The sequence below is a fragment of the Silene latifolia genome, chromosome 3 (genome assembly GCF_048544455.1).
Source record: "Silene latifolia isolate original U9 population chromosome 3, ASM4854445v1, whole genome shotgun sequence".
NCBI lineage: Eukaryota > Viridiplantae > Streptophyta > Magnoliopsida > Caryophyllales > Caryophyllaceae > Silene > Silene latifolia.
Window position 1 is genome coordinate 36,106,758 of NC_133528.1, and position 19,249 is coordinate 36,126,006.

The 19,249-nt window shown below is 35.7% G+C and overlaps 1 protein-coding gene and 1 long non-coding RNA gene across 2 annotated transcripts; both read right to left on the bottom strand.

Moving 5' to 3' along the window:
- Positions 1–1,098: 1,098 nt before the first annotated feature.
- LOC141648942 (uncharacterized) lies at positions 1,099–3,166 on the bottom strand. The gene is made up of 4 exons (XM_074457647.1): positions 3,107–3,166; positions 1,708–2,285; positions 1,423–1,606; positions 1,099–1,331 (listed from the first exon to the last, which is right to left on the bottom strand). The coding sequence occupies exons 1-4, from the start codon at positions 3,164–3,166 to the stop codon at positions 1,143–1,145; spliced, it is 1,011 nt and encodes a 336-aa protein (XP_074313748.1). The 3' UTR covers positions 1,099–1,142.
- A 2,849-nt stretch (positions 3,167–6,015) lies between these two features.
- LOC141646042 (uncharacterized) lies at positions 6,016–6,498 on the bottom strand. Its single transcript, XR_012545302.1, has 2 exons — positions 6,410–6,498; positions 6,016–6,310 (listed from the first exon to the last, which is right to left on the bottom strand). It is a non-coding gene; the product is annotated as an uncharacterized LOC141646042 (long non-coding RNA).
- Positions 6,499–19,249: the final 12,751 nt, after the last annotated feature.

Sequence of the window (19,249 nt, forward strand, 5' to 3'; positions counted from 1 at the left end):
CACGGTCTTTAAGCTCCTTAAAAGCCGATACCCTGGATAACACATCTTCCCCTGTCCACGTTAATGTCACCGAGGACAAGGGTTGCAGCAATTTCCGCTCGCATGAGGTCATTGCTTTCCTCAGTCCCTAGGGTACAGTCGAATGGCTCTCCACGGATGCACGGACAAAGAACATATGAACCATGACGTACAGACCACAGTCATTGGCGTATGTCCCGCTCCCCGCCGATTGAATGTAATGTTGACAAAAGGGAACCCTTCAACTCTCTTGCCTTTGTCGAGCCCTTTGTAGGCCATATACTTTCCCATTGCATCAGCCTGGCGGAAGTTAGGCAAGGCGTTTAAAAGCGGATTACCAATTAAGAAAACAAATGGAGATAATAATTAATCTAGTCACCAGTTTGATAGGACTTACAGTAATACGCGCAATCCCTCCGTACGGTAATTTCAGAAGATCGTCCTCGTAAGAACGATTATCAAGATACTCGATCTGCTCCGACAGGAAATTTATACAAATGCAAGAGTAATGATCTTCATCACCGGTGCTTACCGCACGGACGAAAACCTACACACATGCACCAAAAATCTAAGAGTTATAAAACATAATAAGCAGATTAGAGGCATACATATTGTGCGTAGTTGGAATTATACTTTCTATTGCTAGAGTTATACATTATATGAGTAGAGTTGCACAATCAATTGCTAGAGTTACACAAAGATATATTGTTGCAGATTGTACATTATGTGCAGTAAGCATTTGCCTGGAGTTATACATTATACTGTATATGCTTACAGTTGTACTTTATGTGCATAGAGTTATACATTCTATGGCAAGAGTTATACATTATATGTCCAGAGTTATGGAGTGAAGTTAGCCACTCATCGAAACTCTAAGCGTATACTGTATAGCTCTACACAAAATAATGTATAACTTCAGTCCTGCAACGAATAACTCTAGTCATTCTGAAAGCTAGAGTTATATAATGTATAACTCTTGCAATAGGATGTATAACTCTAGCCATAAAATATATAACTGTAAGCATATACAGTGTAGTGTATAATTCCAGGTATTACTCTAGGTATAACTCCAGGCCTAACTCCAAAGCATATATTGTACAACTCTAAGCATATACTGTTAAACTCTACGGAAATAATGTATCATTCCAGTATGTAAATGTCTCTATATTGATATCTGAGCTCACCATATCGGAGTCCAGTTGGAATGGACTAGGACACGACTCTTGCCACATGTCCCACGTGTAACAAAAGCCTTCAGAATGATCAACAACCAAGTTTTTCTTCCTGCCTTGCCAAATTTCAATTGCTAGGGCCTATAAAAATGATAGACGGGGGTTGGCAGCTTGTATCACAAGGTACGTACAGGTTGTCACAAAATAACTTGCGGAGTTCGAGCACACTTACAGAGTGACTTAGGCCAAAGAAACAGCGCGAACTTGAAACAGCTGCGGTGTTCGCGTGCGTAAGCTGATTGAGTAGCACGGACCAGCAGTCGATGACATTTCCCAGAATCTGTTTCCCGGGCATCAACGACTGGAGATCAATACGCGTTATGCAGTTTGGTGTGGGATATGTGACCAATTGTTCCCTACAAAGGATTAGCAAAATTGAGACACGCAGCAAGGGAATGCATTCATGGCCTGTTTGTCTGTCGTATTGAAATATAGGTAAAACTTATCTTTTACTTACGATTTATTATGGTCGTGGAATTCATCAAATACATAATCCATTACATCCTTCCTCACCCTGAACACCGTCCTGAAACGTTCCTTGTTAAAACGCAACCACTGTGAGCATACGTGCTGGTCAGGTTCGGGTGCCCCGCAATCCCGAGAACAACCTAGGTTCTCAGGTACAATGTCCATACACGGAAGGGGGTCAGCTGAATGCAGCAAGAAGGGGTGGTGGATCATGTCACATCGCGGCACATAAATAGGGGGTGGATGTGGTGCAACCGGCTCAACCCTAGCACCAGCGATTTCAACTACCAAACCTTCTTTGGCAGCACCGATCATTCGCTCCTCAACCCCGGCAAATGCCTCATTCACCTCTGCCGTGCTCATGAAAGTCAGGGGGATTTCATTTCCAGTACATTCAGTTGAAGGATTCCCCCGGGTGATCTCCGCACCCTCGACAACATCTACGTTTACTCCCCCATTGTTAGAATGTTGTCCAACATTCTCAATTACATCCTTTTTCAAAGTGGCCTGAATGAAAAATAAAAAAATTAAACGCCAAACGTATAACTCTGGCCATAAAATGTATAACTGTAAGCATAAAATGTATAACTCTGGCCATATAATGTATAACTGTAAGCATATACACTATAATGTAAAACTCTACTGTATAACTCTAGATATACCTCCAGCTATCTAATGTATAACTCTAGTCATATACTGTATAACTGTGGTCGTATACTGGTTAAGAGTTGTACCAACCGGCCGTTACAGTTATACTACAGTTACAAGGCCTCAACATAAGTTTCAACAAGGTTATACTATATCAACATAGAGTTATACACTACCAATAAACAAAAAAAAAAAAAAAACATTGTATAAAAAGTATTTATCGCAAATTAAAAAAATTACCTCGCCACCAGGACCACTCCCGTACGCTGGAAGTCCACATGCGCCTTCCTTCATTTCAAAGAAAAGAGAAAACAGACACTCCATCAATTCTTGTGTGTCCAAACCCATTCGGGACCGTAGATTTTTCCATCGCCTTTTTCGACGGTTGATTGTCGACAATCTTTCAACATTTTCTTGCAATCCCTCCCCATGAACTTGCTCATGCACCTCATCACCTACCACGGGCGAGATTCAAAGCATTCTCTCGACCATCCGTCGCCTTGGCCTACAATGTCTCTTTGCTCCTTCATGGTCGTGTCGACAATCTTCCACCATTTTCAGCATTTTCATTCAATCCGTCCTCATGAACGTGCTCATGCCCCTCATCACCTTTCCAGAGACGAGCCTCATCGTCCTTTGACGGTCCAAGAGTTTCGTCAATTTCCTCCTCGGTGTAACGCGCCTCCAACAACAGTTCTCTGACAGTTGGGGCGGGGGTGCACACAACTTGATCCTCTAACCCCTGGGCTATCAGGTGACAACGGCTTAGAAATGATCGTATCACCTCCCACTTCCTCCATAATCTTTGACCATGAAATCGCAATCGATTTCGTTGGTGTCTCGGCTTTGACGGACTCTAGACGCGGCTCAACACGGGGTTACCACCCCTGCCACCCGCATCATTGGCGAGACTAGACAGAACTTCACTTATTTGACGCGTAGATGCATCGATTCCGTCGATTTTTGGGAGGCTCAAGAACTACCTCTCCAAATGCAGGAGCGTTACCCACAGAAACCTTCAGCCTTTCTGCAATATGTTCTGCTTCAGCGACGTACTTTTGAATCTTTTCACCCTCAAAGAATTCTTGAGAGGCCTGACTAGGATTTAGGCCCGTCGGATCACTAGTTACAGCTTTGATCCGTGCGGTTGCATGTGCGTACCATGAATAGAACACAATAGCGTTCCTTTGCATTTGTAGATAAAGCTCGTGGGTACCCTGAATCCAAGAAGTACACTAAGTTAGTTATATTATAATATATGGGTACGTTAAGCTGAAACAGAATCCATCTGCAGAAATATATAATAGTTTGCACTTACATCGACAGCCCTAGCTTTCAATTCCTGGTCATCCTCGACGCCCGATGGTAGTTCTATCTCGAAGGAACTTCTTCTCGAACTTGGGCGGGAGAGAGAGGGTGGGGGCTGTTAGCAACAGATTGTTTGGGTTCACGCGGGCCGCCGAGGTGCACTCGTCCACACTCCTTCCATAAGAGGGGTCTTGAAGGCACCTTGGATACCTGGTCTTAGACAAGGTTAAAGTACCCAATCCCCCTTGACCCACCTCAAATTTTACCCTCTCTACAAGCGCAGTTTCATCCCAATGTTTGATCAAAGGTAGATCATGTTCACAAGGCTTACCCTTGTAATCATATCGCTGAAAGTAGCTTATCATGAGGAACGGGATACACCCGTTCAACATTGTTACCCCGTTTTTACAGTCTACCCCCGCTTTCACCATCATGTCCAAAATATAAGAGCACCAGTCAAAATGCGGGATGGCTTTAGGATCTTCTACAGCCCTTAATGACTTCCAATCTATCCCGTTGTTTGGGGTGGGTGCGAGGAATGAAGACATACAGAACAAAACAAATAGGCGGCAAAATTGATCGTCCGCCTCCTCGTACTCCATAAGTTGCTTGAAAACTTTCCCTAAGGGTATTGAACTATTCCCTTTGGCCACCCCGTACGCTTGCCGCCATTTATCCTTCAGCTCCTTATTCTCGGGATCGGTGGACCCCTTCTGCGAGCTCACAGGCACCAAAGGGAGAGGGCTGGGTCCGAAAGGTAACAAGAAAACAGATCATGCACGTCATGCTTATCGATCATAAACTCCTTCTTCCGCGAAGCCCGAACACATATGACCCGTCGAGAAGGACTCCAAGAAGTGCGAACGTGTGCAAGTGGGAAGTCGCTAATCTTGAGTTCCAAAAGGCCACCAAACCCAATTTTCTTCTTAAAAGCGGACACCTGATCCTCATTAAGCTTTTCAATGACAGAGACAAGTCTTTGAGGTCGACACGAAACCGTTACTTCATGCACCCTCTTTACCCTTGGCTTGGCCTCAACCATCTGGGGAAAAGCAAGGACAACACACAAAATTAGACATACTGTAGTTGCAATTAGAGATATTTGGAACAAAGAAATAGACATACTGTGAATTAAAGTAATACAATAGATAGTCAGAGTTATACAAAATATAAGAAAAGTTATACATTCTGATAATAGAGTTAATCAGAAAATATCAAGAGTTATACATTCTAACAAAGAAAAGTTATTCAAAATGTAATCGAGTTATACAACAAATGACAACAGATTATAAAAGGGTCAAACTTTGAACCCGAGAATCGCTCCTTCTCAAGACTTGGTACAACATCCATCTGTAGGTGACAAACAAAAAAGGGATTCAGATTAACAGTACAGTTATACATATAATAACAAGTTATCTAATGTGTAACTCTAGGCATATAATGTATAACTCCAGGAATAAAATGTACAACTCTAACCAAATATTGTATAACTCCAGTTATACATTATGACAAAGCAGTTATTCAACATGTAATCGAGTTATACAACAAATGACTGCGATAAAATGTATAACTCTAGCAATAGAAAGTATAACTCTGGTCATGTAATGTATAACTCTAGTCCTAGATGTATAACTCTAGCAATAGAAAGTATAACTCTGGTCATGTAATGTATAACTCTAGTCCTAGATGTATAACTGTAAGCATATACAGTATAATGAATAACTCCAGGAATAACTCCAAGTATAAGTCCAGGCATCTAATGTATAACTCCAAAGTATAAATTGTATAACTCTAGCTTTATATTGTATATATCCAGGTATAAATTGTATAACTGTAGGCATATATTGTATAACTCTATGAATGGAAACTAATTAAAAGTATAGTCATACATATAACAATTAGAGTTTGACATTATGAAGAAGGAGTTGGTCACAGAATCAGAAGAGCTATACATCTAGAACCCAGAGTTATACATCTATGAACCAGAGTTATACATATTGCGTACTAAAGTTATACATCTATTAACCAGTTTTTTACATTAATTACCCAGAGTTACAATGTATAAATCGTAAGCATATACAAGTATAATGAATAACTCCAGGAATAACTCCAGGCATCTAATGTATAACTCCAAAGTATAAATTGTATAACTCTAGCTATATATTGTATATATCCAGGTATAAATTGTATAACTGTAGGCATATATTGTATAACTCTATGAATGGAAACTAATTAAAAGTATAGTCATACATATAACAATTAGAGTTTGACATTATAAAGAAGGAGTTGGTCACAGAATCAGAAGAGCTATACATCTAGAACCCAGAGTTATACATCTAGCAACCAGAGTTATACATATTGCGTACTAAAGTTATACATCTATTAACCACAGTTTTACATTAATTACCCAGTGTTATACATATTGAGTACATCTATTAACCAGTTTTTTACATTAATTACCCAGAGTTATACATCTATTAACCAGAGTTTTACATTAATTACCCAGAGTTATACATATTGAGTACTATAGTTATACATCTAGTAAGCAGAGTTAGACATCTAGTAACGTATAAATCAAAATCGAAACTTTTAACCTGGATATCAACTCCCGTGTCAATACTTTCTACAACATCCATCTGTAGATGACAAACAATTGGGATTAGAGTTATACAGATATTTAATTGAAGTTACAAATCATTCTATAAGAGTTATACCAACAACACGAGATTTTTTACCTTCGATTCAGATTTCTTGGAAGATTTCTTGGCATTTTTCTTGGCAAAAACCATTGTTAATTATCAAAATGACCTCGAATTTGATCTGCACAACCATAATTAACAATTGAACAAATAAACATCAACAAACCCATAATTGAAAATTGAAAAATCAAATGAACTCTTTTTATGATAGTTTAACAAAGGCAATAATTAACAAAAAAACAAACTACAAATCACTGAATAAGGAATGGAGAAAATACCTTATAAAAAAATGGAGACAAAGTAGTTTGCACGCGAGTTGGTATTAATTTGTAGTGATGAAAATGGCGTTTGTTAGGATGGAGTTAATTGGTAGTGATGAAAATGGAGTTATCAGAATTGTGAAGAAAGAAAAGGAAGACGAAATGACAGGAAATAGAGGGAAAAATACCCGCAAGTTGTTTTGAATTGTCTAGAAAATGAGGAGGGAAATGATCATTGACTGATGGACAAACAGTGTTGCATGCATGGGTTAGTGGGTAAGAGGAGAGAGGTAAATCAAAAATATTAGTTTAATGGGGTTTAGTGGGGTTTGACTGCCAAATCGTGGCCATTGCTTTGCTTGATCCAACCGTCCACATTAGGACTTATGGACTTAATATATGTAAGGACCTTAGTTGATCTCTTCTATATATATATATATATATATATATATATATATATATATATACACACACATATACATATATATATGCTGAAATTATACTAATTTTAATCATATTCATTTCTACTACACATCTACAAATAATGGCCAGGTTGATACTCAGAATGGTGGAAACGGGAGATAAGCCATCTGAAGAAGGGTTGGTTATGGTTCGGCAAGTCATAAAGGAAGCAGGGGAGAAGAAGAAAAAAGCGGGCATGCAAAGTGAGAAATACATGGCAAAGGATCAAGATGGGGTAGATGCAGAGGAAGCCATGGAGGCAGGGGAGAAGGAGGTGGAGGTGGGAGCCGAAGACACGTTCTTATCATCTCCAATTCTGGGTTTTGACGAGGTATTAGCTACTACGACTAGATTATAATTGCTGTATATATACTAATTAATTAAATTTATTATTTAAAGTAGTGCATGTATATATACTAATTAATTAAAAATGTGAAGGTCGTTTGCAAGAAGCCGTGTGTTCTTTACTACCAAACCTCTACAGTGGCATCAGGCAGAATTACTGTTGCTAGGGGAGTTGAGGTTGAAGGCAATCAAGGCATTGCCCTCCGTGAGGGATGGAGGGAACTGGAAGTGACCGAGTTATATCTGGAGAAGTATGGTACTCTAATAGTACCATGTAGTGAAAATTGGCTTTTGCAAGATGTCGTGGGTTCTATTGTGCAATGGCCTGAAGAATTCATGACTGTTGACATCTCCGGGGTAGTTATGCTAAAGCGAATGCATTTTATATAATGAACGCCTTTAAATTTATTAGGGTAACCTTATCTAACATATAGTAAATATTTGAATTTTTACATTTTCAGGAGTTACACGAAGCCATTATGGCTGAAATTAGGACTACTACGTCAACACCTAAAGTCACTGATTCGACTGCCTCTCCACCCAAAATTCAAGAGGTAGTAATAATTTGAAAAATAGATTGTGAGTTTTTCCATTTTTTTTGGTTATTTAAATTATATATGACGTCTCGTGTAATGTATATATTTTTTTTTCTAAATTGTAGACCGGGGTTAAATCTACTCTTGCTGCACACAACGTTGGTGTTCCTCTTAAACCTAGATATCAGACCGATGATTATAAGCAAAAATTGAGTACTCTAACGTTCGTAGCTTTGCGCCAGCTGGCTGAAAGGAAGCTAGCTGTCGGGGAAGTACTCATGATTAACATCGGAGAGGATGTTATGGGTTTCGGTTTCACTATTTATATGGATGGGGAATCACTGTGTTAGTTTCTCGACCTTGACGAGTTAGATGCTATGCACATTGGAATTTGGATGAAGTAAGTTTTTTAATTAAAACTTGGCATTTGGTTTTACGAATAGTGATGTTTATTTAAATTATCAATGAAAATAACATTTTTCGTCCCATTTGACGTAATAGGTACCTGTGTACACACATGGCTAAGGGGAACTATGTTTCTCATGACTACGGATTCGTGTCACCTGAATTGTTCTCTCATAAGTCCTTTGGATACACATACAAAGAGTACAACGATAGAATTGCTGAACGGTTGATGACGCCCAAAAGCCTATGGTTTGCCCCATACAATGAGAATCAGTATCTATAGTAGTTTATTATAATGAATCACGATTCTATTCATTTATTAACACGGTTACATGCATGTATATGAACTAACCGTTCAATTTTCAATATTTCATAGCAAGCTTTGGCTGCTAACGGCAGTCAGTGTGAAAAATGGCATAGTGTACGGGATTGACTCTTGCGAACATCCTCCCACTGAGAAATTTGTAAAGATGATGACTAAGTAAGTTTACAACCTTACATTATAATGTCAATTGTTATTGTATGACCTTTGAAGACTAGAATCCTTTTAATGTCTCATCAGTATTACTGAGCCAAATGCTAATTATAATTTCATGTATATATTTATGAATTAGTGTGTTTCAAACAATTGGAGCATCAAGTCCAACTTTTGTCACGATAAAAGTAAGTTTATTCTTAATAATTACTCCTATCATTTAATTTATGTTTATGCCAGAGGTTGATCTAATTTACCTTATTTGTATGTGATTTATATAATAGTCTCCTGGACAACAACCAGGCAGCAACGAATGCGTCTTTTTCTGTTGTCGGCCCATGCCCGAAAGTATATCAAAATACCCTCACCGGTTAGTGTGTTTTAATAACTATTTCAAACGTAACTTGGATTTAATTCTGTGTAATATTTCACTTATTCTGTCTATTTTGATTAAGTATATTTTGATTTGTAGTTCCCACCTTCAATCAACAACAAAGACCCAACCTATTCGAAGGAAGACATCGCCGACATGAGAAATAAGTGGGCCACTTATTTTATACATAACAGTGCAATCTTGCACGGGCTTTAAGCTATTTTGGTTAGATTGTGGCGACGAGAGTCTAATGGAATTTGGAGACTTACCGACTGTATGTGGATAATGACAACATTGGGGATTATGAATTTAACTTTATCTGGAGAGTCTGCAACAATTGAGGTGACTATAGATTAATATTTCTCTTGTTATCAGTTGTTTTCCTATATTTGGCGTGTAGATGAAACTTCAGGGCGTATGATTGTAACATCTCGAATTTCATAACAATATTTAATTCAAAAACTCCCTCGCTAAATTAATTATTTTTGTGGCTAATTATGCGATTTTACTATATGTTAAAATATAATAACTATTTTTCTTATATCACTTCTCCTAGCATTTTAATTTTATCTGACCCGATTTTTAATTAAATATTCTAATTTATAACCTACTGGACTTAAAAGCCCATTTATTAGTAATATAAAAGGAAAAAAACCCTAAGGATGCAACCTAACTAGCTGCTCATATTTTTTCCTGCTTGATAACTGCGACAGCCTCTCTCTATTTTCCTCTCTTTCACTTTTCATCTCCCTTTCAACTTCATTGTTGTGCTCCTGTTCTTCCCCCAAATTAAAAGGTAAATTATATTTTTATTATCTTGACTTCTTCCTTCACAACATATTCAATCCCAAATATTTTTATGGGGATTATTTATATTAACCTTTAGATCTACCTTTAGGGTCTCTTATTTTGTGGGTAGAAAAGAAGATGTTCTTATTTTGGCGTTTTTGAAGGAAGACACGAGTAGCACAATATTAATTGTGTTATAAAGGTAACTAAACATTTTGTTTAAATTTTGTTAATTCAATGAATTGCTTATCAAGATATGGTTATTTATTGTGTTGGTATTTATATGCTTGATTTATATGTTTCAATGTAATTACTGTTATTTTGATGTTTAAAAGTTATTAGTTAATTAACTCAATCCATTTCTGATTCTTGTTGTGTCGTCCATGACAATATTTTAGATGGATAACACCTAAAAAATCATGATTCAAATAATAGTATGGTTAGTACTTCCTATGATTCATCTTGTTCATCACGTTTTTTCTTTGTAGATAGTATTTTAGTTAAAGCGTGAATAATTAAATGAGTCGGAGGAAGTTATTCTAACTACAATATCGTCTTTCTCGTATGTTTTTACTTCACTTGGAAATAAATAAGTCATTTGAAGATTATAATCATAAAAGATATTTTCCAAAGTTGGTAATATTTTTAAACCTATATAAACATGTTTTCACTAGTCGAGTTAGTCACAAAACCTTTTTTCACCTCATATCTTCAAATACCCTTCTTAAAAAAATTGTAAAAAAAATGCTTAAAGCAGCACAATGAAACGTTCAAGGAAAAAAAAAGAGGAGAATAACATTTTACATTCAAATATGTAATTGGGTTAGTAATCGACCAAAGTTACATTCTAGTGAAATAACGCATACTATTCTAACGCCTATTTTTGTTGTAACTTTATGCAATTTTTCTTATTATTTGCCCATTTGTTTCAATTCTTATATTCATGTTGTTTGGTTTCCCAAAAATACATGAATAATAATTAACCTTATGATTTTTAAAAAAATACCCGTACTTTGTTTTGTTGCGGTGAAACATGTATCGATTTTTCAATTTCTCTCAAATGATGAAAGTTGTTTACTAGACCCCTTACTGAGAACGAATTGTTACAAGTTTTTAACTCCAATCAAGTTTTTTTTCAAATTCTTATGAAGTGAAAAATCCCGAAACCATACAAGCACTTATATATTATGATCGAGTAAGTTATTTATCGGGTCTCTACGAAGTAGTACTACTACCACGTTTATAATTATAAATTTATAAAAATGAACTTATTTCATAATCACATTTAATAATCTCTTGGTACGTGATAAATTATCGAAAAATTTTATATGTTTTTGAAATTGACTGATATAAACCGCTTTAGAATCTTATATACTTGAGTTTCTTGTCTTAGAAGACAACTAGGGGTAGAAAAGTATAAACAAACTAATACTCCTAAAATATATAGATAAAAATGTTTATCGAATATCATTATATTCCCACTCAAGTGAGAGCTTGGGGATCTCGAATGTTCAACATGGACAACAGAAAAACAAATTGAGCCGCGCCAACTCTCCACGTGCCTTAGTAAACATATATGCATATTGCAACTTAGTACCAATATAGGCAACGACAATAACACCGGATGTTATAAGCTCACGAACAAAATGACAGTCTATATCGATATGCTTGGAATGTTCATGAAAAACAGGATTAACAATAATGTGAAGAGCGGCTTGGTTATCACAATATAGATGAATCAGTTGCCGACGAGGAACACTAAGGGTTGCTAAAACATAACGCAACCACTAAATTTTGGCACAAATGTACGCCATGGCTCGATATTTAGCTTATGTTCAAGATTGTGAAATCGTGGTTTGCTTCTTTTTCTACTAAGAAATATGGGAGTCACCCAGTAAAACTAAATACCCACTCATTAAACGACGTGAAAGAGGACAACTTGCCCAATTGTAGTTACAGTACGCATGTAACAGCAGATCGCTATAAGAACCGAAAGAAAAGCTTCGGCTACAATGACATTTAATCTAACGAAGGACTAGTATAGCGTCATCATAATAAGCCTTACGTGGAGCATGCATGAATTGCGACAAAATATGAACCGCATAAGACAAGTTATTCGTCCGATGTTGAGGTAGGCCAATCGACTAACCAGACGACGATAGAAATCGGATCATTGTGTATAGGGTCATCTTCCTTCATCCATGAGTGATTATGCGGTAGTAGAGTGTCGAGTTGTCGACCGATTTGGCTGCGAGAACAAATTTATATAAGTATCATTTAAAACACAAACCTTTAGGCGAATTAACACATTTAATTCCCATAAAGTACTTCAAGGGGTATAAATATTTTAAGTGAAAACTGTCACACCAAGTATCGTTTGAAGGAGGTCCAAAGGGTATGTGTATTTTCAGCCACCAAAATATCATCAACAGAAACCAATAAGGACAATGTAGTGTAACCATTTTGATATTGATAAGTAAAAAGAGTGTGATACGCGTGAGACTGGATAAAACCATACCGACGAAGAGCCTGAGTGAGTTTGGCGAACAAATTGCAAAGGGACTGGCGTATGCCATATAAATACATAACTTGCATGCCTTATCCGAAGACGAAGTAGTCGGGGGCGGGGAGAAAAATGAGAAAACACACCACTTTAGCAACAAAGACAATTCTGTCAATGAAATCCACCCCTTGTTTTTGATGATTCCCGAGAACAACCTAACGACCTTTATCGTGCTTAATACTACTATCTGAATTATACTTCGTTTTATACACCAATTAATAACCAATAAGATTTTTATGAAGAGATAAATCAATATTATCCGTAGCGTAATTTTGTTAAAGAGCTAGGATTTCTTGTTGCATAGCTTATCTCAAATGTTAATGAATCATACTTCCTCTTTGTATGACATGGGTTCCACATTAGCATTAACATAAAAAAGGTGTTGGTAACGGTTATTAGAAACATTAACTTAGGTAAACAATGCGCAATAAGAAATTGTGTACCAGAGGATGTAGTAACATTAGATTAGGAACTAGGTGTGTAGTACGTGTCTATGACATATATAATCTTTAATATGAGTCAGTGCAATATGAGACCTTGTGGACCGACTAATAGTAGTAGTAGAAAGTTATGGTTCATGAGTGGAGGAATGGGTGGTGGTTCTCGTCGTTGGGTTGGCCACACCTAAGCTCCCCTTATTGGTTGTAGTGTTAGGAGGCAACTCGAGAATGTTTTAATAAGGAGGGATGAAGAATAAACCAAAGGTGTGGAAACCTTCAGGTTCAAGGTAACAAATCCTCTATAAAATGAATATCCCGCCCCAAAAATACAAATCGTTGACTACGAGATCCAGATTTATCTTTAATATGGGGACGATGATGAACATAACACAAGCATCCAAATACACGTAACACTGTTAGATTAGGAGTTGAGCCCAACAAGCATTCAAATGTGTGTAACATCCCTTGTTGTTATCTTTTACATAATTTTTTTTTTTGGGGAAAGTTAAGTATATATCATCAGGCAAAAAACAAGTAAGAGTCCATGTACATCATTCTTATCTAGCTACAAAAAAGAATACATATAGCAGTAAAGAATAAAAGAATAAAAACTAAGTCCCAAGGGCTTGGAACCATGTCTGATCCTTTATCCTCAGCGGCTTAGTATTCTGCTTCAAAAACCAAGTCTTGACTTCATCCATACTCAGCTTGACTATTACATCAGGCCTCCTTACCACCATATCCATTCGTGCTTCATTACGGATCCTCCAAATCCAGTAGATTAAAGCAACATCAGGCCTCCTTACCACCATAATTTTTATTTTAGGCGTCCAAAAATACTACTTTGTGTTGGCGATTAAGATCGAGTAAGATTGTTAATATGATCCTCTTGACTTGATAATAGTGCAACATAAAAATAATGGAATAAAAAGAAAATGGTGAAATTTATTATTTCAAACTTCTTGTTTTAATTTAGTTTCAATTTAATCAAGTTTAGTTCAGAGCAAAAGAGAAAATTAGTTTTAGTAGTTTCTTTTAGCTGATAACAAAGAGTTTTTGTGTTTTATCTGATGCGATAAAAACTATTATATATTTATATAGAGAGAAAAGGATTTAAACTTATCCAATGTAATGGCTTTGAATCATATAATCCCTCATCAGTTCATGTGATTTCTATTCTGGTTATCTCAACCAACTAAACACGTGTATCCTTATGAGAGCAATTTAACGTGATTATACTTTATCGAAAAAGAGTTAGCCACCTTGATAAAAATAAACTTTATAAATTAGATATATACGCGAAGGTTACTCATTCCACATCTAACATGTAATATAATTCTTCTTAAAAGTGTTTTAATGGTGATAGCGAGCATGATTTATCACAAATTCTTGTTTAAGATGGCATATACATCTTAAACATGAAACGAATGAAATAGTTAAATGACATAATTTGAAATGTTTTGGGAATGACCAAATAAGTGTAAAATCTAACGAAATGAGTTAGTATTTGACTGGTTCTAAATTTAATTAAGATAAAGATTACCTTGTCTCAAGGGAGACAATCGATAGTTTATTATGATGAGATTCACATGATAGATTATTTTTCATGAATATATAAAGAAGAATTCGAAGAAGAAGAAGAATGACGAAGTAATGATTAAAGTTGATCATAATCATCATGTGGAAGTATAAATATTCAATCTTTCAATTAATTTTGATAAATGAACTTGATTTAATTTAATTATCTGATAATTTAAAGATTCTCTAATTAGTATAATAACACAACTCCACTACCTCAAAGATTCTTGCCTATCGGGTTTCATTATTCCTTTTAAATTATAATGTATAGTTAAATTTCTTTATAAAATTTAAGTTAATTTCTTGTTTTAATTTATGGGTTTTTTTTTTGTTTATTGAAGATTGTTTAAGAAACTTGTTAATTTACATAGATTGATGGTTTTTTCTAATCTTGTAATGTGGTTGTGGTGAAATGTTGATTTTCTTCTAATTGAGATTGATAATTTGAAAAGTTGTCGATTTTTTTCGCTCAAGGCCATGTTTTTACACTGAAACTAACTGATTTGAACTAAACTAAACTAAACTAAACTAAACTATACTACTAAACTAAGTCGAGATAAAATTATGTTCAATAGAATGGGGACTAAGTTCCCCCAAAAGTGTAAGTCCCTCAAATACTAATATTGATTAGTGAACATGTTATCAATAGGATTACGTTTTTCCATAGTTAAGATATGCATATATACCCATAAATGATTAGATTGCATGTGTGAGATCAAACTATAACTAAACAAAAAACTGACTCAATATGTAGTGCTTTTCTATAGTTCGTGATGAGAAAAAAAAAACTAAATCTTGAACAAAAAAAATACTAGCACTTTTCATGGTGTTTAGGAGGTTAGTAGAGAATTAGAGATAATCTGTTTTTTTCAAGGCGTGCCAACATAGCATGTTAGTTCAAACTTGACTTAGAGGATTGTTGACGCTTTTATTTTTCTTGGAAGAGAGTAGATCAAGTGAAGAAAGTGATCTTAATAACTGAAGTTATGATTGAAAAACAAAAATCAGTGAGTGGTAAGATGTTCTGAGTGTAAGTCATTACCATTGCTTTATTTAATACTAGATTATCTAGTTGATTTTTAATGCGTAAAATTTAGATCTTATCTTATACGGGCACATCTACATTTTAAGATCAAATCTAATTTTTTTAACAAGAATAGGGCATCCTCCTTGAAGACTATAGTTTTTCCCCTTACTATTAAAATAATTCATATTTCTCTTCCTTTTCATGTACAAGTACTAAATAATTCATAGTTTTTCCCCTTTCCGCTTTCTATCGGCCTCTAGTTATTTAGTTTGTCTTTCTCTTGCTTGTTGTTGATTTGTTTTTGACATCATGCTATACATGTTGAATGAATTGTGGGTGACTCTTTTGAGTTTGAAAAATATTCCTCTTTTTTCTCTTCTTTATTCTTTTTTAGAAGTATGTTGGTCAATAGCAAGGTTTTTCCAATCTACCTTTCACAACGTATTTACAACGTTCTTCTTGTGATCGATGTTCCTTCAATGGCTCAATCATAGGTTTTCAATAAGATTTCTTATCTCTTACTTGGACAAGTTCAGGTGAGGGGGCGCATGGCTCCATACATGTAGGTAGCTGAAAATGATGTATTAGTATGTATTACTGACTAAGAAAATTATCTACTCATGAAAAGCAATAAATACTAAATTGAAAGAAATGCATTATAGAATGTGTATTTGTTTGAGTTGTTTTACTATGATTCTAGTAGCCATTAATTCGACTCTTCTATGTATTCATTTTCCTTCAAAATGTAATTTTTCTTTTTTTAGGTTTGTAGGTTCAAAGCAGCTTCAGAATGTTTGCCCCTAGCTCCATAAATCGATTGCGGGTCACAGACCTAATTCGGAGAAACTAGTTTGTCAAAAAAGTTAAAAATGGAATAAAAAATTTTTCCTATTATAACTGATATCATTTCCTGTCTCCCATTTTGACATGCTCTAAAAACCAGCACATTGTCAAGGAGGTGGAAACATATATTTTCTTCTCTCCCAAACTTGCTTTTTAAGAGTACTAATTTCGCGATCTGCCAAACCTCGCTAATAGTTCTTGCAACATTAATTGATTAGACCTTGGCTAACCGTGATGATTCCGACATCTATTTATTCATTATCCAAATCAAAATTCTTGAATCGTCCCGTTTGAACCTTAAAAAGACATGGATAAACTTTGGTGTAGAGCAAAATGTCCAGTATCTAAATTAACTTAGTTGTAAAATTGATGATACATGTCTTCCAATTCCTCACTTTGTACCCGTATCCTAGAAGGCTGTTAAGTTATTGACACAATTTTAGCTTCTCGGACTATCTTCTGCTGTCTATCTTCCAATCTTCAAATAAATGTCATTAGAATCTTCTATTTTTAATGATGATACCCTGATGGAAAAGTTATTTTCAGGATGCATGTTGCTTGTGATCTTGGATATCATGAACTGAGAGGTTTTGCGATTGACAAGACTAACAATTTTATTACATGTAAATAATGAAAGCGCTGGAATTTATGATTGTATTGGGCCTGGTATATGTATTCTCAATCTGTAAGGCATATGTATATAGAATTTAATTATGTCGGTACGTTTGCCCGAGACTTTGAATTTGAAACATGAATTGTTTCATGAATCTAGTGTTCAATATCACTAGATTTTTATGATGGGGGAATGATACCAAGGTTGCTCAAGTAGCATGCAATGTTTTAAAGGAATTGATTCGTGTTAGGGATTTGACACTAAAGGAGATTTTGGTTAAGTGTTTTGGAATGAAATATAATGGATTGGGTCCATTCTGATATTGGATTGGATAATTGTGGAATGAAGTTAGATACTTGATGGATTCTAACTCAATTCCAACACCTCTAAAATTCCATTCTCTACTATTTATCCAAGTTCCAAATCCATTACCCTTCCCCTCCCCTAAGTATAACGCCTTGTTTAGATGGAAAGATTTGCAAGGAAAGGGAGGGGAAGAATTTGGAGGGAAACAATTTCTATTGTTTGTTTAGCAAAATAGGGATGGAACGATTTTGAGGGGAGCAAAAATGGATCCCACTATTCCCCCTCCTCTTCCCTTCCTTCCCTTTCCTTTCCGTTTTTCCGCCTCACTTCTTTTCCCTCCATTTTTGCTATTCAAATAAAGCCTGGAAGAGTATCAAACCAAACAATTGTGAAGTTCAATGGAGTTAGAACTTGGGTCGAGAGTAGAGAATAAAATTCTAAGCGGTTGTAATAGAGTTAGAATCCATCAAGTATATAACTTCATTCCAAAATCATAAAACCAAACACTAGAATTTATTTAATTCACAACATTTCATTCCAAAACACTTAACGAAAAGCCCCTTTAGTGTCAACTCCATAACATGAGTCAATTCTATTTAAATTAAACATTCCATAGTACTTGAGCAACCTCGGTATCATTCCTCCCATCATAAAGATCTCTTGTGATATTGAACACTAGATTCATGACACAAATCATGTTTCCAAATTCAAAGTTTCAGGCCAACGTCTCGACATAATTTAAATTTTTTGTGCATATGCCTTGGAAATTGAGAATACATGTATCAATCCCAACACAATAAAAAATCATAGCGTTTTCAGTATAGGGCGTGAAATCTTTTGTGTTGTCAATTTTTAACCCCGACAATTCTTAATGTATAAGTTTACTGACAAAGTACAACCTGTAAATAGCTTTTTTACCACGGTATCGTCAGAACATATGACAGCCGCTAATGACATTTTGTGAAGTTTGGAAGATAGATAACAAAAGGCAGTCTGAGAAGCTTGAATCGTGCCAATAACTTAACCACCTCCAGGGATACGGGTGTGAAGTGAGAAATCACAAGACCTGTATCATCGATTTTTACAGGAAAATTTAGATCCTCGACATTTTGCTCTACTGGAAAGTTGACTCATGTGTTTTTAAGGGTCAAGTAGAACGATGTAACAAGGTTGATTTAGATAACGAATGAAAAAATGTCAGAATCATCACGGTTGCCAGGGTCCAATCAATTAATGCTACAAGAACATTGAGCAAGGTTTGTCACATCGTGATATTGGTACCCATAAAATGCCATGTTTGGAAGAGGAGAAAATATATGTTTCCAACTCCTGGACAATATGCAGGTTTTCAGAGCATGTCAAAATGGGAGACGGGAAATGATGTCGGTTCTAAGCTCTTCAGGTAAACTGTTTATTCCATTTTCAACCTTTTCCCACACTAGTTTCATTTAATTAGGTCCATAACTTGCGATCGATTTATGGATCTAGAGGCAAACATTGTGAATCTGCTTCGAACCTACAAACCTAAAAGAAAAAATATACATTTTTAAGGAATTAGAGTAGATACAAGAGTCAAATTAATAGCTACTAGAATCATATTGCTAAAACATGTCAATCAAATACACATTCTCTAATGCATGTATTTCCATTAAGTATTTACTGCTTTTCAGGAGTAGATGATTTTTTTAGTCAGGTATATATACTAATAAACCCGTTTCAGCTACCTACGTGCATGAAGCCATGCACCCCGTCGCCCGCTCATATCAATGTCAGAGTTCATGAATATCATTGAAAACCTACGATTAAAACATTGAAGGAACAACGATCACAAAAAAAAAACAGTTGTGAAAAGTAGATTGGA